This window comes from Octopus sinensis, linkage group LG3, assembly GCF_006345805.1.
Source record: "Octopus sinensis linkage group LG3, ASM634580v1, whole genome shotgun sequence".
Lineage (NCBI taxonomy): Eukaryota > Metazoa > Mollusca > Cephalopoda > Octopoda > Octopodidae > Octopus > Octopus sinensis.
This window is the reverse complement of record NC_042999.1, coordinates 97,302,640-97,327,698: the sequence shown is the minus strand read 5'-3', so window position 1 is coordinate 97,327,698 and position 25,059 is coordinate 97,302,640. Positions and strand designations below refer to the sequence as shown.

General features: G+C 33.4%; 1 protein-coding gene across 6 annotated transcripts in view; it reads left to right on the top strand.

Moving 5' to 3' along the window:
- The window catches only part of LOC115209094 (thyroid receptor-interacting protein 11), a 149,490-nt gene that overhangs the window by 109,738 nt on the left and 14,693 nt on the right, over positions 1-25,059 (top strand). For 5 of the 6 annotated variants that reach the window (XM_036501182.1, XM_036501186.1, XM_036501187.1 and 2 more), the window contains 5 exons: positions 10,824-11,731; positions 20,094-20,346; positions 22,438-22,550; positions 22,936-23,268; positions 24,519-24,806. In XM_036501182.1, the coding sequence (XP_036357075.1) occupies positions 10,824-11,731; positions 20,094-20,346; positions 22,438-22,550; positions 22,936-23,268; positions 24,519-24,806 (1,895 nt within the window). The remainder of the gene's footprint in view (positions 1-10,823; positions 11,732-20,093; positions 20,347-22,437; positions 22,551-22,935; positions 23,269-24,518; positions 24,807-25,059) is intronic. The other variant, XM_036501184.1, reaches the window with a different exon arrangement.

Genomic DNA, 25,059 nt, shown 5'->3' with positions numbered 1-25,059 from the left:
TATATATATATATCATCATTTAGCGTCCGCTTTCCATGCTAGCATGGGTTGGACGGTTCAACTGGGGTCTGGGAAGCCAGAAGGCTGCACCAGGCCCAGTCTGATCTGGCAGTGTTTCTACGGCTGGATGCCCTTCCTAATGCCAACCACTCCGTGAGTGTAGAGGGTGCTTTTTACGTGCCACCTGCACATGTGCCAGACGGGGCTGGCAAACGGCCATGGACGGATGGTGCTTTTTATGTGCCACCGGCACAGGGGTCAGGCGAAGCTGGCAACAGCCATGATCGGATGGTGCTTTTTATGTGCCACTAGCACGGAGGCCAGTCGGGGCGGCGCTGGCAACGGCCACAGTTGGGTGGTGCTTTTTACGTGCCGCCGGCACAGGGGCCAGGGTGCTGGCAACGGCCACGATCGGATGGTGCTTTTTACGTGCTACCGGCACCTCATCCCAGGTTTTCCTGGGTCTACCTCTTCCTGGGTCTAATATGTATAGATATGTGTGTGTGTGTGTATATATATGTATATGTGTGCATATATATGTATATATATATGTATGTACATATATATAATCAAAATAGGCAACAAGTATATCTTCGGTAATTTGGTACAATTGTTTCATTCTACTTCATTTTATTAAACATCGTAAGTATTACATTAGTCTTAAAATGTTGAGCAATCTTCAGCCATTTATAGAAGTCTTCCATCAAACGGACAATACATATACTTATTTCCATTTCGTTTGCCAACATTATAAAGAGGGTAGATATACAGACAGAGAGGTTGATTTGATTGTTACTGTCATGTTCTTAACAATCAAATCAACCTCTCTGTCTGTATATCTACCCTCTTTATAATGTTGGCAAACGAAATGGAAATAAGTATATGTATTGTCCGTTTGATGGAAGACTTCTATAAATGGCTGAAGATTGCTCAACATTTTAAAACTGATGTAATACTGACAATGTTTAATAAAATGAAGTAGCATGAAACAATCGTACTAAATTACCGAAGATATACTTGTTGCTTATTTTGATTATAATCACCCCATGGATTTATATGGATAATACCATACAAAATTCTGGTGCCTCTGGCTTAAGTACCATATTCATTTGAATCTCTCTCTCTCTCTCTCTCCCCCTCTCTCTCTCTCTCCCCCCTCTCTCTCTCTCCTCTCTCTCTCTCTCTCTCTCTCTCTCTATATATATATATATATATATAATATAAGCACAGGTGTGACTGTGTGCTAAGAAGCTTGCTTCCCAACCACATGGTTCGGGGTTCTGTCCCACTGCGTAGCACCTTGGGCAAGTGCCTTCCACTATAGCCTTCGGCTGACCAAAGCTATGTCAGTTGATTTGGTTTACAGAAACTGAAAGAAGTTTGTCATATATATATATATATTCATGTGTATTTGTGTCTTTTTATTGTTCTCCCCACCACCACCATTGATTAGAAACTGATGTTGGTGTGTTTATGTCCCTGTAACTTATCGGTTTGGCAGAAGATATCAATAGAATAAGCAGCAAGCTTACAGAGAATAAGTGGTGGGGTCGATTTCTTCAACTAAAAGGCGGTACTCCATCATGGCCACACTCAAATGACTGAAACAAATAACAGAGTAAAAGAGTAATATATATATATATATGCATCGGTGCTCCAACATGGCCACAGTCACATGACTGAAACAAGTAAAACAATGAAAAAACTATCCCGTTTTAATCCTTAGCAAGGCCAGGTATCACTGGTAGTTTTATATATTTTACTTGTCATTTTAAATCTAGTTTTTATGTTAAGTATGAGGTAGTTATAATTTCTGTATTTTTATGCTTTTTTTTCTTTACATATTCTCTTTTCCTTCCTCCTTCCCACTTGATAAATTATTTGAAACCTAATGATTAAAATGAGAAATTTTGTCAGCTCTATATTTATTTCATAATACTGATACTATTTTCTTTTATATTTGTTTGACTGGTAAATGATCTATAACTAACATGTATTGACTCATACTTCTTTGATGGTAAGTGACATTGGTTTGGTCAGAAATTAATATTATCACTGCTGGAATTACTTTAATCAGTGTCATAGTCTTTTAATTCAACGTGTGTGGTAAATTCTAAGAATATGTGTATTAATAATATTAAAGAATAAACTAGCTAAGCTGTTTTTTTATCTGAGGTACATAAGTTCATTATATACACACATTTATAAATGTAGTGTGGAAAATCACTCAATACAAAGAGCAGTTATATATATTGGAAGTTGTAAACTTTACAAATCATTACAAGTTTATTCATTTCCAATCCGCATCTGATATTATAAAATATAAATATATTATGTATATGAACTTATCAAATAGGCTCCTTGCAAAGGTAAGTCTTTTCTGTGGTATTCCTTATAGTATTGAGTAACCATTTTATATCTTCAGTTATTTTCCTCATTCCTGTGACACTTTTCATACTAACTTACCTAAGACCACATTTGGTTCTGTACTACAAAACCTTTATTTTAATGTGTTCGTATTTATATTAAACTTTCCAAATGCTAGTTTAAAGTACCAATAGATGATAAAATTAGTTGTTTTATTAAATCTCTACAAATAATTATTTTCATATTGAATTGAAACACTTGGGCTATATATTTCATTAAAAATAGGGTCATAAAAGAGTGAAATGATTAAATGCTTAAGACACTTGCTTAATCAGCTTGCAGAACTTGAGTTCAGATCTATTTGGGGTTCTTTAATGTGTATCCAAGCATTTCTCAGCTTATCTAAACATGTGAAATTTTTGTTTCTTTTAAGGATGGTATCTATGATGGGTTGTTGTATTAATGGTTATTCATCAGTCAGCTCTATACCTTTCTGTTTTAATAGCAAAAAGCTATCTTTGTGCCCTCATTCAGCTCATGGCCACGTCATTTTTAACTTGGTTACTTCTTAAAATTTTCTTTATTCCTATTTCTGAACCTGACATTTATTAGTACTAATTGTACTGTTATATTACTGTATAGAATATATGTATGTACAATATATTATCCTATAATATAGGACAATAACAGATGGAATTTTTCTTTCACTTAGTGTTTTTTTAGTGTTTTTTTTTGGTTTTTTTCCTGTCAATCTACTTTATAAATATTTCTAATAATTTAGGAAATTGAAAAAGAAAAGAAAGAAACAAAATTTTAATTTCTGAAGTAAAGAAATGCATGTATTCCTTTCAGAAAGTCTTATATTATGCCAGTATAGTATGGAAGTCCCATAATCCATTTTTGATTAGTGACCCCCACACCCCACTGAAATTTCCAAGTATATTTAGAGCAAATCAACTTGACAAGCCTGTAATTCTCTTCCAACCTACATGTGTGGATTTCAGAGCAGCTGTGCAAGCTGTAAAAACAAAACAAAATAACAACAACAGCAATAATAATAATAATTATAATCCTTTCTGCTATGGGCACAAGGCCTGAAATTTTGTGAGATGGGCTTAGTTGATTACATTGAACAATAATAATAATAAATAGTTTATCACATATTTTCAGTGTTGAGCTGTACCTCCTTATATTTATAGAGAGGTGAAAAGTGCCATTTAGAATCAACTATCACAGTGCAGAACATACATAGTGTTGTTGATTGGATGTAAAACATTGACCAGAGTCAAGTTGGCTGCTGTGAGTCTATATCAGTAACTAGTAGATAAAGCTGGCCATAACTTGTAGCATAGCTCTAAGTAGTACAACAACATAGACTTATAACATTTCTATGTTATTTATCCACATATATCAAGAATTAATAACTTGTGAATGTGAGGCTGTAACTACTGTACTGAAATATACTTAGATACAAAATGATTATAGCTTATATCAGTGCTCTGCAAGTGGTTTGCTGTGGCGCACTGGTGTGCCACAAGACGATGCTAGGTGTGCTGCAGTGTAACCTGAATATAATGTTTTACCCTATACTTTCAGTTATATTTTTAGTTCAGGTTTGTCGCTGAATTTTGAAAGGAGTATAAATATACTGCAAGTGAAAAAGGTTGCAGAGCGCTGGCTTATAGCCACACACTAAAACTGACTAAAAAGCATTGAAAATAGGAACAAGTTTTATTTTTGAAAATTGCCATATCTGATTTAACTTCATTAATTTGTTTTAATTGTCTTGTTTGTTGCTAAAGGAAGCTTGTATTTCATTAAAAAAGTGTTTTACTAAGCTTTAAAACTAGTAGAAAGATATATGAGAAATGTGGTTAATTGGTTTTAGTTTCTAATAAACTATTTCTAATAGTTTTTCCATGTGGGATGGTTTGGGCAAATTTGGAGCAATTGTTTTATTGGGAGCATAATTAGAGAAGACTGCGTAATTGACATTTTGGATTATTAATTCATTAGTTCAAACAAAATTAAAATACAAATTATTTTTTTAATGTTTAAGCATTGAAAAGTATTCTATTCAAAGTGTCCTGACAAAAAGATCAAAACAATTAAACCAAGTATTTTTGTGTATGCATATGCATACATACAAATAATTTCTCTATTTCTCATTGAAGTATTATTATTATTCTGTAAATTAGTGTACAAATTAATCTGAATATGTACATGTAATTAATTTGAATGTGTATATGTGTGAAATAATATAAATGTTAATTTATGAATAATTTTAAGACAGATTATCTAAAACCCTATACTTTTTGATAGCACCTACATCCATTCTTACAAACTTCCACCTTACAGACAAAAACTTTAAGGTTACATAATTTTAAATTTTTACTGTTTATTGCTCTTCTCCCTTTGACTCTCTGTTTTCATGCAATTTTTTGGTTTGGTTAGTCATTGTCCAATTAAAACAGTTTTACTAGCTATATTGGCGTTTATTTACATTTTTACTGTTGTTGGCGATTGCAATGTTTACATGTGGAACCAGTGCGTTCTTTTTCTCTTCATCACAAAGATGTTATTTTGGTCTTTAGCACAGTAACAGAATGGTGTTAGTTGAAGTAATCATAGTAAGAGTCAATTATATTTTTGGTTAGGATGACATATTGTCAAATATAGTAGTAATATTCCATTCCATTGTCCACTCCCCTAAGAAGTTTTTGCAGTTTACTGAAAGTCTGAAAGGAACATATCAACTTCATCTTTTTTTGTTCACTAAAATTTTCTTTGTATGTATGTGCTTGCCTTCCTCCTTTGCTGTTAATATGTGACTCAGATAAAATAAAATGGTCTTATTTGGGACACTTATATATGTAGGCCAACAGTGAATGTGTCACATGTGAGAGAAGGTGCAGTAGTCATCATAGTAGTGTTCCACTGCTTTAGAGTTTAACCAATACCAGCATCCTTTCTAACAGAGGATGTGGTAGTTGTAGTGGTAGTAGTAGGAGGAGGTTGAGGAGAAGGAGGAAGATAGGAATTAAAGGATAGTTTGTTTTAATATTCCACTTTCCCTCTACTGTCTCCCTTCAACAAACACACACGCACATCTTTCTCCTCTCCTCTGTGTCTACATCCATCTCGCCAGACTATTTTACTTCCTGCTGCTGCTGTATCAAGTGGAATTCACAATGGCTAACCAGTATAAGCAGTATTAAAGTATCTAAACTTTATTTCACTTCCCTCAAATATCGAGGTAAACACAGTTGATTTCAGTTCTATATTATCATTTATATTATGTACTTCTTTTCAGGGTATTTCTGATTTCTTTCTCTGCTTATTGACATTTCACCACTCATTTATAAAATTCTATTCTAATTGTTTCTTTAACCTGCTTACCAAACTCCCGCCCATTTATTCTTTCTCTGCTGCCATTACTCTAAAGAAGTAAAAAAAAAAATCCCCCTCCCCCAAAAAAAACACATCAAAAAGTCACTAGAAGTTGTCTCTTGTCCTGTTGTTCATTTTAATAATAGATTAAAAAAAAAAACTTTTTGACTTTCTTTAGAACTGTTTCCTGAAAAACTTAACTATTTCTTTGTGTGTGTGTGTGTGTGTGTGAAAATTTACATATACACATGTACATACTTGAAAGCAGTTAAGTTCTGCGGAATTGAAAAGAATAAAAACTGTATCTAGAGAACTTTCATTATGCTAAAGTAAAATTCAGTGTATATATTCTTACAGACACATACTCATGAATGTGTGTGTGTGTGTGTGAAAATTTACATATACACATGTACATACTTGAAAGCAGTTAAGTTCTGCGGAATTGAAAAGAATAAAAACTGTATCTAGAGAACTTTCATTATGCTAAAGTAAAATTCAGTGTATATATTCTTACAGACACATACTCATGAATGTGTGTGTGTGTGTGTGTGTGTGTTTAGATAGATAGATAGATAGTGAGTGTATGTATGGAGAGAGAATGTTTAGAAATATTGTGGAATCCTTATAATAATTATAGGTCATATATATGAATATATGTATTTATTTTATGTAAGTCATAGAATTCATTGAATATTAAATAGTTCAGTATAATGTTAGTGTGTTTAAATAAAGACCCGTTTGTGTAGGTTGAAAACTAACTGATAAAAAGACTTTTGCTCCTTTTCATTTACTCTTTTACTTGTTTCAGTCATTTGACTGCGGCCATGCTAGAGCACCACCTTTAATCGAGCAACTCGACCCCTGGACTTATTCTTTTTGTAAGCCCAGTACTTATTCTATCGGTCTCTTTTGCCGAACCGCTAAGTAACGGGGACATAAACACACCAGCATCGGTTATCAAGCAATGCTAGGGGGACAAACACACACACGCATATATATATATATATACATATATACGACGGGCTTCTTTCAGTTTCCGTCTACCAAATCCACTCACAAGGCTTTGGTCGGCCCGAGGTCATAGTAGAAGACACTTGCCCAAGGTGCCACGCAGTGGGACTGAACCCGGAACCATGTGGTTGGTAAACAAGCTACTTACCACACAGCCACTCCTGGTGTTTTTTGTTTAAATTAGGTCTTTCTCTTTTTTTTAAATGAAAAATAAAGCCTTACAGAAATGTTTGAGGAATGAAATAATAGTGAGGCTTCTTTTCCTAAAATTTATTGTGTTGTAAGGGTAGCATGTAAAAAGGCATGGAAATAGTTACAAATCTATTTAGGCGTGTTCTTGGTAAAATACAATACATATTTACAGAAAAAAAATGCATGTCACTTTTTTTAAGCTGTGTGGATAAGAAGCTTGCATTCTAATCATGTGGTCCTAGGTTCAATCCCACAGTATGACACTTTGGCAAGTATCTTCTACTATAGCTCCAGGTCAACCAAAACTTTGTGGATTTGGTAGAGAGAAACTGGAAAAGGCCTATACACATACACATAATTTGTTTGTGTATGCCCTTATCTTGATATCACATCATGGTTGTAAATGTGCTTCATCATACAAATATTGTTTGTTTCCATTCTTTCCCCGAAGGAAAATATTACCTTGCCTGAAAACAGGTGAGGGTTGGTGATATGAAGGACATCTGGCTGTAGAAGACATGCTGTAACAAATTCTGTTTGACCAATGTAAGCATGGAAAAGAAGACATTAAATGATGAAGATGATACAGTATATATATTATTGAGGGATTAGATAGTAAAATTCTTCACAGTGACTGGCATGTTTCATCTCAATAAGATTTTCTGTTGAGGTGAAACTACTCAGTCATTGTGGAGAATTATAGCTTCATTTACCCGAGTAAAATATATTTTAAGGAGGAAAGTATGAAAGAAGACAGTGTGCCCTGCTATAGTCAAGGAAATGATTGTGCTTGACATGCATAAAAAGATTAAGAGGAGATTCCATGAGATGCACCCAGTGTAAACAATGGATGCACGAGAGGAGAGATGTAGTGGTGTAACAGGCCAGCTAGCAGTAAGTACTTAGAGTACATGGAGAAATAGATTTGGCTTAACTGCCCAAGCAGCTGCCAGCTTGTGTCAGGTAGATAAGCTCAGTAGCAGTAAGGGTAGGTTTTTTTGAAAAACATAGTAGCTAGTGTAAAAACAGACTGGAAGTTCAGGGAATTATTATCTCTGTTGACAACAAAGGACTTCTCCTTTAGAGAGAAGAGTAAATTTTTTGAAGCTTGGATACAAAATGTGATGATGCAGTGTAGCAGTGGACATTGAATACAGAGGATTTGCAAATACCAAAAAGAAATGGTGTGAAAGTGCTCTGCTGGAGGTATAATGTTAGTATACATGGATGATGGAGTATAAATGAGCTGAGAGAAAACCTGGATAAAGAAGATATCAGATGTAGCACTCAAGAAAGGAGACTGTATTGATATGAGCATGTGATGTGTATGAAAGATGACAGCTGTACAAAGAAGAGTCAAGTATGGAACCTGTAGAAGAGTGAGACAAAGGAAGGCTTGGGATGAAGAGTGATCTCAAGGTATTGCATTACATGAAGATGATGACAAAGGACCATGGCAATTTGTGAGACATGACACAGGAGAAAACCTGATCAGCTGTGCTTGCATTAAAATTGGGGTAGCAATGGGAACTTGCACATATATATTCTGCTTGGCCAGCTCCTGTCAAATTGTCCTACCTATGCCAGCCAGCATGAAAGGTGGATGTTAAACAAGGATGTTGATGATATGACACTCATGTAAATAGGGAAAACATTAGATTTGTCTTTACTTGATCCCTACCACCACCATTCCATTTCTCTCTACTCTTGTTTCCCTCCCATTATGATGCCTGAATAATGAGGAATTGCACTGGATAATTATTGTTGAAGAAGTGTCATACCAGATAGCCAATTGAAATGTTGACAACTTTCATGAAACTAGAACAAACACTCCTAATTCTAAAGACAAATTAAGTGCTAATAGGGGATGTGGAGAGGTATAGCTAGTTATACCCTGTATGCAGTGCTTTATATTATTCATTACACTGCATTTTATTTCAAAAGATTTTCTTGCATAAGTGCTCATTTCAAATCTTTTCATAAAATTTGTGTATCATATCATGATCTTTTCTTTTTCAGAGGTACGTTTGCAAAATATAGCAATATACTGCATATGAAATGCGCATGTTAGTAGAACAGAAATTATTGTATGTCGTTAGTTGGTGTTAGTATAGTCATTTTAGCTGTTTTATAAGAAGAGTTAGCATTAAGTTTATATTAGTTTAAGAATTTCAACTTCTAACATAATCATAATTGTTTGTAAAACTTGTGTGTGTGTGTGTATGTTTTTGCAGTGGTAAACTAAGTTGGTAAAATTCTTTGTTATTTATGTCAAAGATCTGTGACTTTGTAAAATTTATTTGTATCTATTTAGGCACAGGCATAGATGTGTCTTAAGAAGTTTGCTTCCCAACCACATGTTTCTGGGTTCAGTTCCTCTGCTGTCACCTTAGGCAAGTGTCTTGTACTATAGCCTCAGGCCAACCAAAGCTCTATGAATAGATTAGATAGGCTAAAACTGAAAAAAAACTGTCATGCATATATGTGTGTGTGTGTGTGTGTGTGTCTTACTCCTTGTTCTGACATTGTGTGATAGTTGTAAAATGATTGTCACTGACATATAAGCAGTGCCATATATTTCCAATATTCTTTGAGAACATGTCTGACCATGGGGAAACAAGGCCTTGAAAACAGAGTGGGTTGGTGGCAGGAGGGGCATCCAAACATAGAAAATCTGCCTCAGTAAATTCCATCCAACCCATGCAAGCATTGAGAAGTGGATGTTGAAATGGTGATGATATAATAGTCCTTAGTTTCTTAAGCTGTAATCTATTATGCTACCTAATTGTATGGGTTATCTGTTGTGCTGACAACTGTTCACATTCTGTCATGATTTCTTTCATATCTTGACCAAAACAAATTCTTATTTTCCACACTGAAGAGAAAGAACATACAATGGTGGAGAAGAATGGATGAAATTAGTATGATTACTAAGTTTGAACTAATGATAATCACACTGAAATTAGCCTAAAGTTTAGAGAAGTACATAATAGGGAAAGGAAATTGCGGATATTGAGAAAAATCTTGTAATATGGTGTCCTAATTTTCTCACTTTTCTATAGTGATTCACGAGCATGTACTATCTCTATTCTGGGATTACATTTTTTTCATAATGCTTACTAATCTCAGTTTTATTGTAAAATGACTTTATTTCATAAAGAACTTTGTCAAATTTAGTTAGTTTGCTGCAAATTACTTGGTTACAATATCTACATAATGTAATACTGTTGCAGGTGATGTTGTTTACTTACAGGATGCAATTTAAACTTTTACCCACTAGTATGACTTGTATTTTTCAACAATGATATTAAAATATGACAGTTTCTGCATAGATAATCTCTCTCTATATAAACGGCAGTTTGTCTGTGCGTTTTCTGTGTGTCTGTTTGCTTGTACCCTCACCCTGACCACGGCTTTCAACCGATTCTGATGAAACTTGACACACACATAGCCCAATGTCATAATTCAAAACTAACGAAGCGAAAATTTTGAAAAGTTCCCCCAGTTCTGAAAAAAATTGATAAATTCGACATGGGGTCGAGAAGCAGAAACACAAACCGCAAACTGTCTAGGGGACGCAACTTCACCTTTTTTAACTAAAAAAAAAATTACCATCATTTTTTTCCATTTTTTTGCTATTTTTTGGCTATAACTCTCTAAAAGTGCTTTATAGTTATTTCCCTTACAAACCTGAGCAACGCCGGCGATACTGCTAGTTGTTTATATAATTTGATTTATAAACCAGCACAGTGATGGTTAAAATATTTTGTGATTTGAAAATTGATTTAATTTCTGATTGAATATTCCGATGACTCCTTTCTATTATTTCCTGACTTTTATAAATTTCTATTTTCAATTTGCAGTACATTAAGTATGGACCAAAATACGTTGGATACTTTGAGTGAAAATGCCTTAAAGTCCATGCGTATACTAGCAGAGGCAGCAACCATGGCAACAGATGGAACACTGCTTGGTCATGACAGCCCCGATTTGGATAAACCTGTATCTAAACTTATGTCTATGAACTCTACTGATAATACCAAGATGCAGCTGCCAAAGCAGAATTGTGTCAGTTCTAAACCTCTGACTGATATGTACAGTAATGGTTTAGAGCAATATCAGAATGAACACTCAACAGTAGATGCTTGCATTCCAAATAAACACAGTCTTTCAGGAATAGTAGGAGCTGATAACTCTGGCTCTCTAAATGAATTTTACCGGAACTCAGGTCAATTGAAATGGTCTCAAGATAAGACTGATTCTTATCTCTCCTCCCATTACAATTCCAAAAGTTCTGAGCCAGGCCAAGTTGAAAGCTTGGATAGTCAGCACTTCTCCAAACAGACTAATAATTCTCCATCAAAGACTAATCATTTGGAGGCCAATCAGTCATATAATGGTAGTCTTCCAAAATATCCCCAGAGCCGGTTGTCTGTTAGCAACGAAAGTTCTTTTTATACAAAAAGTCTTCCTTCATCTCCTTCCAATGCAATCTCTTCCAAAGATGTTATCCGATCCCATTTGATGGTGTCACAGGATTTAAGTAACACCTTACAGCATGAAATAAGTGTTTACAACTTTTTGGAAACATCTACAGCAAACTCCTTGAACATGTCTTCAAACCAAAGCCTCAATGTCAGTCAGTTGGAATCTTTCCACAAGTATCTCATGGAGCTGCGAGCTCAGAGAATCAAACTTGAAGGAACTGTTGATCGGAATGAACGACTGCAAGAAAAATTGGTTACTTTACTTAACCATGACAGAATAAAAGGTATGTACACCTCAGTTATTACTCAACATTCTAAGTATATAACATTTGTTTATGAAACACTGGCTTCTTATATTTTGCAGCTGTTGAAGAATCATGATTTATATATATAAATAAAAAATGGTAACTTCCTTGAAGTAATGTTAAACAACTATCAGGGGGTATATTTAGGGTCAAAACTAAAACAATATTTGTAAAATAAAGGTAAAACAAATTTTATTTGATATTTTAGCCATAAAGATTCTAATATAAATATAATATCTTAAAAAAAAAAACATTTATTAGTCAACCATTGCAAAGATGGAGAGAAAGTCTATGATATACACTGAGTTATAAACACCAAGTTCAAATCAATGAAAGTCATGTGGCTTATGATAATTTAAAAGCTCTGGTTTCAAACATTTAATGAAAATTACCTCTTTAACCATTGAATTGCTTATATATTTGATCATAATATTAGTAAATTGTCAAATGAGGTATTTCTTTGAAAACCTATTCACACTCTATGTAATAGACTCAATATAACACCATTGATTTAACTTTGCAGGGACTTTGCTATATTATTTTAAAAATTAGGTGCACAAAACAGTCTTTTAATTCTGATAGGAATCAGAATTTTAAGTACCTAGATAACTACATCTCAGTCATTAATTGAAAACTAACGGCCAACTTAGATAACCCATTGGAGTAATTGAGGGTACTGTTAGAGACTGAGTTAATGAAAAAAGTTGCTCAGGTTTGAAGTAGGTGAATAAAGTTCAGGAAACTGCCTTCGTTGTTAGCTATAATGGTCTTCACAGTCTTTATCTTGAACTCTTCATATAAAGTTTCACAGTTTTAACACTTGCGTCACCTTCTACATTATTTGATGCAAAAAACATTGTAGTTATCTGTAATTACAATTCTAGAACCACTTTCTGGTACTATCTTTCAGCTTTTGCTGAATATCTTTGAATTGATTCACTGATATAAAGTAAGATAAGAATTCACAAGTTTACTTTTGAGTAAATTATTTTGATTTTGTTGTTATTGTTACAGTGATGAGTGAAAGTGAACCATTTTAGATGCTTTAAGCTATTTTACCTAGTGCACTAAGCAGTTCAGAATTTTCTGGAATCCAATTTTTTTTTTAAAGAAATTCTTTTTGTCATTCCAGAATTGGTAAGATAATTCACTTGTAGATCAATTTAATAAATGACAACCTTACAGAAATGGGCTTTTGTCTATTCAAATGCAGTGATGGTAGTGGTTTTATCAAACAATTCTTGCTGTACTTGAGTAAGATATAGCAGTGTCCTGATCCATAGATCTCAGGCAGCAAAATTGATATTTCTAATCTAGTTTGTCTCCATTTTTTTTGAGTTAACATTCACTGTGCACTGCTAGCCATTCACTGTCCAGCATGTTACATGCTTAAAAGGTTATGGGTTGGCAAGTGACATTGGTAGTGGTGGTTAATTTAGCTAATTTTGTTGGGGAACTTGAGTGTCTTATTTCTTAAGCAAGTTTTCATTAGTCATTCATTCTACTTTGTTGATTTGTTTTGTTGTGTTTGTGTGTGTGTGTATAAAATCTGTTGATTCACCAAAAGTGATAAATTACAGGACTCAGAGTATTCTTTAATACATTTTAACAGAAACAAGCAACTGAGTACTGGAAATCAGAGCCTTTCAGTTATAATATATGTATGTGTGTGTGTGTGTATATATATATATATATATATATATATATAATGATTTTAATGTGTTTTTGTAAAGTGTCTTATAGGATATAATAGTATTAAGATATTTGTTGTGTAAGGAAATGTGATGGTGTGTGACTACAAATCCAGTAGAAGTAAAGAAGTATAATGTAGATTGATGTAGTAACACCAATAAAGTGATGTGGTAGCATATTAAGATATGGTAGTGATGGTAATATGGTGATGTAATGCTTCAATTCATTCAAACATTTTTCTGCTTCATATGATGACAGTTTATGCCTTCAAATTTACAGCTTGTTCCAGTTTGTCCATTTCAAGTGTTTAAGTTTTTATTTTGTTTTGTTTTTTCCATGAGTTGTGAACCCCACTCTTGATCTTTCATTCCATGGAGGTGGTGGTGGTGGTGATGGTGGTAAATCATTTTAAACAATTATTGGTAACAATATAGTAACCTACTAGCTAATTCTTCCATCTTTCTTTTGTGCTTCAGTAATCCATCCATTGGTTTATCTGGACAGAAGCTTCATATTTTTCCTTACTTTTGGAAATGGTTTTGTTTGCCAGTAGCTTGAAAAACTACAATGCCTAATATATTTTTAGCTTGGATCAGACAATATAAGGAGCTGAACCAGAATGTTTTGCAGAATCTTACTCACTATCTTGTTTCTCAGTTCTACTCTTGCATGGAGTTGGGAGCAGACTTCACTTTCCATTCATTTCTATTAGATTGCTAAAATAATAAATGATTTAAGTTGATGCAGTCAATTAGCTTTCCACTTCAAATTAAATACTTAGAAGTCAATGTTTTGTTATTTCATTGGTCTACAAAAAGGAAGTGTGTCCATGGCCTTTGTATGCCCACCAAGACTGGTGAAAATGGCACAGTTCATGTTCTTTTGAACAAATCAATGATTGAGGGTTAAACATGGGAAAGGAGGGAACTTTAGGAGAGCTCAGTGTTCTGAGGAGAAAATACTGGAGGTAGTTAGAGTAGGGTGGACATGACATAGATGACAACAAAAGAGACAAGTAAATTAGTGGAGATGGCACAAAACCAGCCAGCTCTAATGAGCAGAGGTCCACATAGTCTATATAGTTGCAGTAGAAAAGGCAGAGAGAGCGAGAGAAGGCCATGCCTGTGAGCCACATGTTGGACTGTGGTTGGAAGCAACTACATCCCAAATTGTTGAATGTCTTTGATGTTTTAAAATTCATACAGTTATATTAGGTAAAAGAAGCAGATTAATTAGTAGAACAGTACAGTACCTTTCATCTTTTTGGAAGCAATAATATATATATCAGTAACAGATTATGATTAGTTAAATTGTCTAAGAAAAACAATCTCTTGTTTAGTTTTAATGTTTGGTTGAAGCTGTTTTCATTACTAATAATTTTGAAATAGGCTTGAATGTCACAACTTCCCACTTAATGTTGAATGATCAGCAATGAAACTGGAGACAAAATGTGCAAAAATATTGATTAGGTGTGAACATTGGCAAATTGATATACCAACAGTTGTTAACTGGGCTTACATAGCTCTTACCTAATCTAACCTACATCGTCTTACATTAACTGTAGGAGTTTGTCCTAAGTGGTGAGATTCAAACTATATAATCAGCCAACAGTTTTCTGAAGATGATAACAGCAACAGCAGTGAGGGGTAGGAGGATGAAGAGGTGATAGAAGCAGTAGTGGTGAAAAGTTTATTATGATAATGATGATATAGTAGTGAGGAAATAAGATGATGATGGTGGTGGGTGGTGGCAGTAGTAGAAATCTTTTAAAAGTGTAAATTGTTGTTGCAAGATGATGGTGATTGCACCAACAACAATTTCAAGGAAGATGAATTAGTTTTTAAAATATGTATACTATTGCGAGACTCTCGTCTTTTCTGTTGCATTGCTAATGGAAAAATCCTGTTGTTTGTGAATTCTTTGAATAATTTAACTGTACAATCATCTCAGATCAAACTGTTGCTCCAGAATACTAGAAGAAACATTTAACTGTTTTTGTGTTTTGTAGCCCCTCATGTTTGGGATTCTGTATTCCAGACGTTATGACAGTGTAAACAATTTTCATGTGGTTAGTATTTTTGTGTGCTGTGTAAGTGTGTGTGTGTGTGTGTGTTTGTGTGGATGTATTTAGCTTCTTTTCTTAACTGTTTTTCGTTCTTCTCTCTCCCCATTAAACCTTTCTCAACAACTCCATTTCTGACTTGAAACAGTTAAAACAGTGTTTTAATGTGAAACTTGTCAGAAATAGGGTTAATTCACCTGCATGCTATAGTTTATAGTCAAAGGTTAATCTTTTCCAAATCACTATAAGGATCCATTTCATAAAGCAGATACTTCACTTCAGTTTCTGTAGCACTATGTGGATATGATGTTAGTATGTCACATGTAGATTTTCCTAGAAGTGTGCATCATGTTTGTTGCAGCTAGGTCGACTGAGACATGTAGTTATGTGAACAATGACAATATGAAACAATTACAGTGGATTTGAACTCACAAACTTTTTTTTTTTAGCTATTAACCCAATACATTGTCCACTCAATCATTCTACTTCTACTTAGTTTGTAATAATGATTTCCAAATTCCTCTGCTCTCTTTTAAAAAGCCATATTTTAGGTTTCAGTTGAATTTTGTGCTTGTTTGTTAAGAACCGTTTAGAGTACTAATTTAGAATTGTATTTTCGAGGATGTTTGTATTTTAAACTTCTTTTTTTTTAACATGTTGAAAAATATGTCTAGCTTGTTTTCATCATTGCATTTAATTATCCCTCTCATCCTGACATTTTCATTGTTTTTATCTATTTTGATTTGCATAACATTCATGTGCTGATTTTATAGTGTTTCAGCTCTGAAATCTGAAAGTCAAATACTTGTTTATATTTCACTCCAACAAATTGTAAAGTTGTTTTATATGCCTTTCACTGATACTATTTAAAGAGAACAGCTTTAAGTGTTGTTGCAAGAGCTCTATCATAAATAGGTTAATATAGTTATTATAGTGTTGTTGAGTCCCAGATCAGCCAGACTAGCAGATCTATGATCAAGATGTTCCATTCTTCTTTCCATACAATTTTATGTGTCTTATTTCTTGGACTATATTGTCCAATGTCCTTTTTCTGTTTAGAAAGTAAGGTGTGGTGTGACATTTGACTGCTATTTCTATCAGGTAAAACAACTCTTGGTATTTCAGTTTTCATTGAATAGTTTATTAATATAGAGTAAGAAGACATACAAATAACTTTGGAGTTGTGATATGCACTTGTACTACGTCTGCAATGCATGTTCAATTCCTTGTTGAGCCATTTCTCTTCCCTATACTGCTATTTATGGTTGCAGTCACTAATCTGAAAGGATAGTTCTTCCAGGTTGACTTACTCATGACTTGGCACATAAAGAGAGAGCCTTTAATGGGGATTCACCTACCCATTAAGAGTTTGGGAAAGAAGGTTCCTGGTAACATGCATCTCTGTCTACCAGTTATAGTTATTTCACTTCCTTTAGAAAAAGTACAAATGTTATAATGCAGATTTCAGTCTAACCTAAAAACTTCAATTTTGTTTGGTAATCATTTTCATCTATTAAGTACTATATTACCATATTCGTATTTTGAAGAAATTGGTGTCCTTGATTAAATATAAATAAAACTAAAGGCTTAATTAATCAAAACTCCATTTTGTTCATGTGTGTTTTCAATATATTTAACATTTACTGTTTCTTTGGTACCAAGTGATGCTGCCATTGTCTTCTCCTTCCACTGATCCTATTAACTCTGTGCCACTCTTCATAACTGTCACAAAGTATAAAACAACGGGACTATTTAGAATAGCTTTGAGTAGACACAAATCTCTATAGAGTTAGTCTAATGTTGAAATCTTTATACTTTCCCTCCAAAAGCATCAATGGAGTAAGAACAATCAATCTTTGACACTGTGTCAGGACTTTCCTTTTACCAACTCCTAAATACTACAACCTATGTAATTTATTGATCTTGTTTAGCTGTTCCCCAAGATTTCTCTAAATGCTTGGCAAATTTCAAATTGCTTTTAAGCTTATTTTTCTCCTCGCTTTACTCAGACTTGTAATTATATTTTCACTTGGTGTGTGTTTGTGAAATTAAATCTTGTTACACTTAATAAAAGTCTCTAATTAAACTGTTACCTTACATTTCATCTAATGCTGAGAGGTAAACTTGTAGTGGGAAGCGTTTTTTAATCTGGCTATGATTCTTTGCTGTAGCCATTCCACTTTTCTTGCATCACTAATGCTCAGAGAAAGGACATGAACAGCATACAATATAATTTCCTTTCCTTGTAAATGTCAGATTTTAGAACTATTTAATAATTACTAGTTCTGTTATAGTTACAGACAAACTCTTTAGAATTCAAATTGCTCTGTCAAATGTAATACTTGTGTATTTTCACTGTTTTGAGTTAATAATACATTATCTTGTAGCTTTGAGATTTGATGGTATGATTCTTTGTTTTTAGAATAATACTGTAGGGTAGGTGTGAGAGGCCAGATCTGGTTGGTTTGAACATAAAACAAGAGAAATATCAAATATTTCTCTTGTTAGGCCAGCCATGGTTGAGCAGGCTAAAATCAAAGATGCTGCAGCTGAGACCATCTCATCTTGATTTTAAGCATAGTGTATTGAGAGCTGCATTATTAAGGAGTTTTTTTTTTTTTTTTGTTAGAGACAGTAGTGTCATTTAAAGGAGATTTAGTTGCTATATCTTGCAGGTCATTCAACCATATACAAGCTCTCTCTGTATAGTTGATCAACCTTATATAATTCAAGAAATGTTTTTAAAAAATTCAGTATTGCCCATTAAGATTCTAGAAATATCTATATAGTAGACTTTCCTGTTGAGATGGAATTATTGTCACTATTATCTTGTCTTGATTAATCTACAGTTAAGTAGTTTAGGACAACAGGCAGGGTGTTTGTTTTAACAAGGGAATATGAGACCCAGATTTCTAAAATTGGTCACATCTTAAAACTTGTTTGTTGCTTTCTTTTCTGGATTTATTTCATTTTATTCCATTTTTGTTTTAAATTTATATATATATATATATATATATATATATATATATATATATATATATAATATATATATATATCATCATCATTCAGGTTAAGGTATCTGGTGATGATATATATATATGTATATATATGTGTGTATATATATATATTTATATATATATATATATATATTATATATATATATATTTATATATATATATAGACTGATTCACTAAGTCCAAATAAAATCCAGAAAATATTGTTCCCCACCCTGTTGTATTTGTGTTACAATGTTGCTGCTAAGATAATACAAAAATAATCCCTTGTTAAGCTACAATTATTTCCGCACACACTGTATTCACTATTCAGTTATTTCCCTTGCTTATTTCACGGTTTTAACCCTACTCTCATTTATATTGCATGTTTGATTTGAAGCAAGTAATTTTGATAGCTTTACCCTGGTACTGTTTTCTCATGCCACATACATTTTTGCTGTTTTAGTTGCACATTTTCTTTCAGTTCTTTTTATTTTTTTATTATTATTTTTTTTTAGATATATGTATTACTGGAGAGAGAGTTTATACAATTTAAATGAGATATTTTCAAGTTTTTGATAACCACAGATAACAGTGCCTGAACACACTTGGGAATCACAAAAATGAATCCCATTCAGCTAAGACTAGATAGATATGAATTAAGGCAGGTTTGGTCAGCTATGACAGAGCTATGGCATCAAGTATCTATCACCAGTCGGTTATGACTGGAGAGGCTTGTGGTATCTAAATAGTTTCACTCACAATGACTAGGCACATCTAAGTTTTGCAGTCATTAGATAAATAATTGGTGTTTTTAATCAGGATAATCCTATCTTTATTGACTTTTACCTTATTCACTACTTCCCTGTTCTGAATTCACCTCTTATTTGAGACCACTGGCATTTAGTACCTCTGAAGTTATATGAGTAATTGTCAAATAGTATATTGGTGTTCATTGAACAGATTCTTAAAACATCTAGCCCCCTGTTTATAGAAAGCAGATAGTTGAACATGGGAGATTTGGTTGTGATATTAATTATGCTAGTACTATGTAGAAACTCCTCATTAGCTGGTGAAGGTTTTATTTTTTTTTTAAATCAATTATAGATATTGAAAATATTGGTTTGTGACATTTTATAATTCTCAAGCAATCTCTCTTTGCTTTATTGAATTGTCTGTCTATTAATTTACTCTTCTCTTGATAATATGCCTTATAAAAAATATTCTTTCCTTAACTTTATTCTTTATATCATACGATTGTTTAATTTATACAAAATCTTACAAAATTCAATGAAGAGGGATTTGAGATTGCGTGATGTGTCTGCCTTAATAATGTTAATGAAGTGATTTGGCTTCACCTGATTATCAAAACTGACATATTTGATTAATTTGGTCTACTTGGAATCTGTCTTTTGCTTTAAAGCTTTTGCTATCATATTTATTGTAACTATATAGGTAACACAATTTACAAATAGCATTGAAAATACATCATGATAACATAGATATAGCTTACTCTCTTAAATTTATTTATCTATTTATTGTAACAACCATTGTGTAATTTAATATTTTTCACTTTTATTTGTTCTGTTCCAAGGATCTCCAACAAGTGTAGCTAAAGATATTGCCCAATTAGAGGAACAAAAACGCCAACTAACTTATTTACAAGATGTTCTCAGTGATCAGCAGACTGAACTGGACCATAGGCACAATCGAATTGAACAGCTGTCTCAGGACTTACAAGACAAAACAACACAGTTGGAGGAAAAAAATAATCTTCTTCAACAAAAAGATACTCAGATAGACCAACTAAAAGAGCAATTAAAAGAGGCTCGATCGCAGATACAAACGTGAGATACTCTTTAAATATTGAAGTTATTTTCTGTGGATTCTATTACATGTTATCTTTGTTTGAATAGTTTATGAATAGAAGTGTATGAGAGAAGAGGCTTAAGAAATGCTTTCAGTTGCTCGAAATCTCAAAATCTGCTCCATGATCTGTGTTCTTGGTTGTCTCTATCTGTGTATGACAGAAAAAAGTGGGGGAGTTCATATATTTTTATCCCTTTTTGTTTTTTATTTGTCTTAATAAACTTATTACTAAATATCTACAAAAAATTAATAGATAAGCTGAGGAAGTTTGTCCAGGGTTGCTTGATTAGCTAGAAGTAGCAACTAAATCTCTCTCCACATTACACCATACACCATTATAAAAGAAGAGACAGGATGATATAGTCCTAGATACATTGCTTAAAAAAATTGTTTTCATTGGAATGCTTATGATTATTGGCTTCGCCTAAATACAACTGAAGGAGATACTGGAAGAGAGGCTTAATGTATTCTACTATCAAGGATTCTATATGAATTTAGAGATGCTTTGGTACTGTTAACATGCAATTATCACCATCATCATCATCTTCTCGAGTTATACTGACTCATTGGGGCTGATTTCCCAGTTTTCATGGCATATAAATTCCCCACTTGGATGGGACACTTGGTCCATTGCAGGATTACTCAGCTGAGTAGACTGGAGCAACGTGAAATGAAGTGTTTTACTCAAGAACGCAATACGTCGCCCGGCAGGAATCGAAACTACAATCTTGTGTTTGTGAGTCCAACACCCTAACCACTTAGCCACGCACTTCCACTACTCATAAAATTCGCATAGGCATTAGGAAGGGCATTCAGCCATAGAAACCATGCCAAAGCAGATAACGGGACTTGGTGCAGTCTTTGGCTTTCCAATTCCTGTCAAACCATCCAACCCATGCCAACATGGAAAACAGATTTTAATTGATGATGACAAAATAATTTTGTCATGTTGGCTCCAATTATTAGGAAGATAATGCTGGGGCTGTGTGATGCCAATGCATTAATGATAAATTTTAAATGGTTTTTTGGTACCAAAGTATTATAGAATTATTGCAAAGCATCTTTAACACAAAAGTATTAGTAATACATTGTAGTGCGTTTGTGGTTGTAGTTTATTGTTGAGATATTGTAAGGACTCTAGAACACCAATGCTTTAAAGAATCATCATAGATGGTAATGTGATTGATATTAATGTATTATTGCAACATTTAAGGGAGATGTTGGTACCAAACTAGGTATGCATGACTCTGATAAAAAAATTGCAGAACATTTCTGTTATCACATTCATCTGATTGTCAAAAATGTGTTGAATTATAACTATTTAGCTAGTTAGCATTAGTAATGTAGATTTCATAAATGGAGTTTGAAGTCGGAAAGCTGAATTTTATCATTATTGCTACTATGTCATATACAGCCTGGCAGTCATAATTACCTTGTGTTAATATATTCATATAAAAATGTTAAAATGATTAAATTAAAAAGAGATATCACCACCTGGTTTGGATTTTGTAAGCTTGTATAGATGTTTTACATGGATTAATTCTAGGAAATATGGCTGTATGGTTAAGAAGTTTGCTTCACGACCATGTCATTTTGAGTTCAGTCCCATTATGCAGCCCTTTGACCAAATGTCTTTTATTATAGCTCCAAAACAACCAAAGCCTTGTGGGTGGATTTGGTTGATAGAAACTGAAAGAAGCCTATTTTATTTGTGCATATATCTGTGTGTCTTCTTCTTGACATCATGTGCTAATTGTAAACAAACAATCATTTTTTTTAAAAAAAACAAAGAAACTTAATCATCATTTTTATTGTTACTAATCACTTGATTCATTGTAAATTTTTTTTTAAATCTTTGACTGATATTGACCTTTCTTCCTACTGAAAATTGACACCCAAAATCATTCATGTCAAATATGCCCCATAGTTAAAAATATTTTAAAAATTAGTTTGCTTAATATTTTTGCTCCATTGCTGTCTTACCTATTTCTGAAATTTCCGGTTATTACTTTTGAAGAGATTGTCTATATGTTCATGACTAACAGCTTTTATATATTCTTTAATTATAGATTGGAATTGGAACTGCAAGACCTTAGGGAACAACTATCTGAGAATAAAAATTTAAATTCTACACTCAAGTTAGAACTGGATATGTATGAGCAATTAGAAGTGAAAACTAAAGGTATGATCTATTTTCTTAATATCAAATTTTATTTCTTATTACGTGGAGAATTTTCACAAACCAACTACAATATTTTTACTAATACTTTGGGTTTTGTATGAAGTATACTTTATCATATGCATGTGCTTATACACATAAGCATATACAAAAGTGCTGAATCTTAGTTTAGATTTAATTTTTTTCGTAGCTATTTCATTTTCTGTACATGGTTAATGCCCTTACAAAATGCATTCAGTTTTTCCTTCCCTAAAACTCTGTCTTTGAGGTCATCTGAAAAAGTAATTTAAAAAAAAACCAGTATGCTGTTACCAACATTATGTTATTATTATAAATTATATTGATTGAAAGTGCTATGTTTGATTGAATTGGATTTATCTCTTTCCAGTACCAGGCAAATCCAAGAAGTTTGACATTCGTGAGTTCCTTGCTGAGTTACGAAATCTCCGTAAATCAATGGAACGCTGTATCAACACCAACAATATCCTGCGTCGAAAGCTGGAAGAATTGCTTGTATCAAGCAATATCTCCTGCTTGTCGACCACCAATACTTCCCTGAATCTCAGTTTGGTCAACTCTTGTCAACTTGAGAGCAAGAGTAACAAGAGCAATTTGACCACCAGTGAGTCAAAGAAGACAAGTAATCTGTCATCTGGTGTTCAAACACAGTTAGAACTAGGAAGATTACAACCATCTGATGATGAACAGCAAGTGGATTCAGGTGAGGCTTCATTTTTTTTTCCACGTTTCACCCTACTCTCTCACCACTTTTGTCATATTTTCCTCTACGTATTTCATGTATTTTTTTCCACATCAGACACATGTAGCGTGGTTATTGTAATTTGGAACATTTGTATTTAAATTGTTGAAGTAGACATTTCTTTAACCAGCTGTCCAACAAGCCTCTTTCTACTGCTAAACTTAGTTATACTGATGTGATAGAAGCAAAGTTTGAACACAAGTGATTAGATACATTGCTGCAATAAACAATACATTGGCTTTTGTAACTTTTAAACCAATGACCATGTGATCCATAGCCAAGCACCTTAACTGCACAATGAATGTCTCTTTATTTGTATTCTCCAAATGAAATAGATTAATATTGTAAAAGAGTTAAAGATGGCTGAGACAGAAAATTGGTCTAATTTTTGATTGAAAATAGTTTAGCATTACATTGCTCTGAGTTTAGCTTTCACATAGACTGACTTTGTAATCCCTGTGCAGTCTACAAAATACATATATTACACTAATGTTGTTTCAGTCAAGTACATCTGTACTTTACAAATGTTGAGAGTTTGTAAAGTCAGTCAAGTCAAAAAAAACTTGTCACTTGTCATAAACTGATTTTCTTTTGAGGCTAGCATTTTATTGTTGATTTTATATAGATCTGTTTGAATTGTTTCAGAGAATATATAAATATATCTAATGGAGTGTTGTTATTGTTTAACTTTTGGTTAGTTCTGATGCAGTAGAATGTGATTTGAGGGAGATTTAGCTGCCACTTGTTGTAGGTCAAGCAATAACATAGAAGCTCCCTTGTTTTAGTGAATAAAACTTGCAGGCCCTTCAAGGCTTGATGTCACTAAAGTTTAAGCTGTTGCAGGAAATGAGGGGAACATTCCAGAAGGCTAATGTTCTGGGATGAAAGATCTTGGCATAGTAGCTAGTGTAGGTTGGAGGTAATGATGATGAAAGCTTGATAAATGAATGAGCAAGGGATGCCTGAATGGAGAAGATAGAGTAACCAGCTTCGAGGAATAGGTGCTTTTACAGTAGCAATAGCTTGTAATTTAATGCCTATCAGTTGAGTGGTTATCTTCTAGACTTTACTATTCTCTTTTTTAACTAAAATTGTCAGATAAATGCTTGATGTTGTAACTGGTGTATTCATGTAGAAATAGTAAATATGTATTCTTAAATCTAAATTCTTTTTTAAATGTGACATTGACATTTGCATCCTTTTCTTTGCAGCCCATGGGAGTGGAGACAGTGAGTTAGCTTCCAGCTACGGCAACAATACTTCTGAATTGTTGAAGCAGACAATTGATATTATTGACTCTTCATCATCACCCCCAGTAGCCCAGCACTCTAACCAATCATTATCTCGTAATCTCTTTGGCTCCCAGTTAACTAATGCTATGAATGATGATGTTACCAATAGTTTAAAACCCTTACAAATGGACAGTTGTGATGAGGCTGGTAGTACAAACTCTAGTCTACCCAATGGACAATCAAATGGTTCTGATAACTTGCAGAAAGGTGAGACTTATAAGCTTTCTGTTCAGTATTCTGTAAAAATGACCACCCATTTGTTATGTGTATAGTTTTGAAAATAATTGGAACATGCCACTGAGTGGATAAATAATCATTACTTCTGTTCAATACCTTGTAATTTCTAAAACTTTCCACTTAATGACACTAAAATTTAGCCCTTTAGAATTCAGATTGCTTTGTCAAATGTAATGCTTATTTATTCACATTATTTTGAATTAGTCATGCATTATCTTGTAGC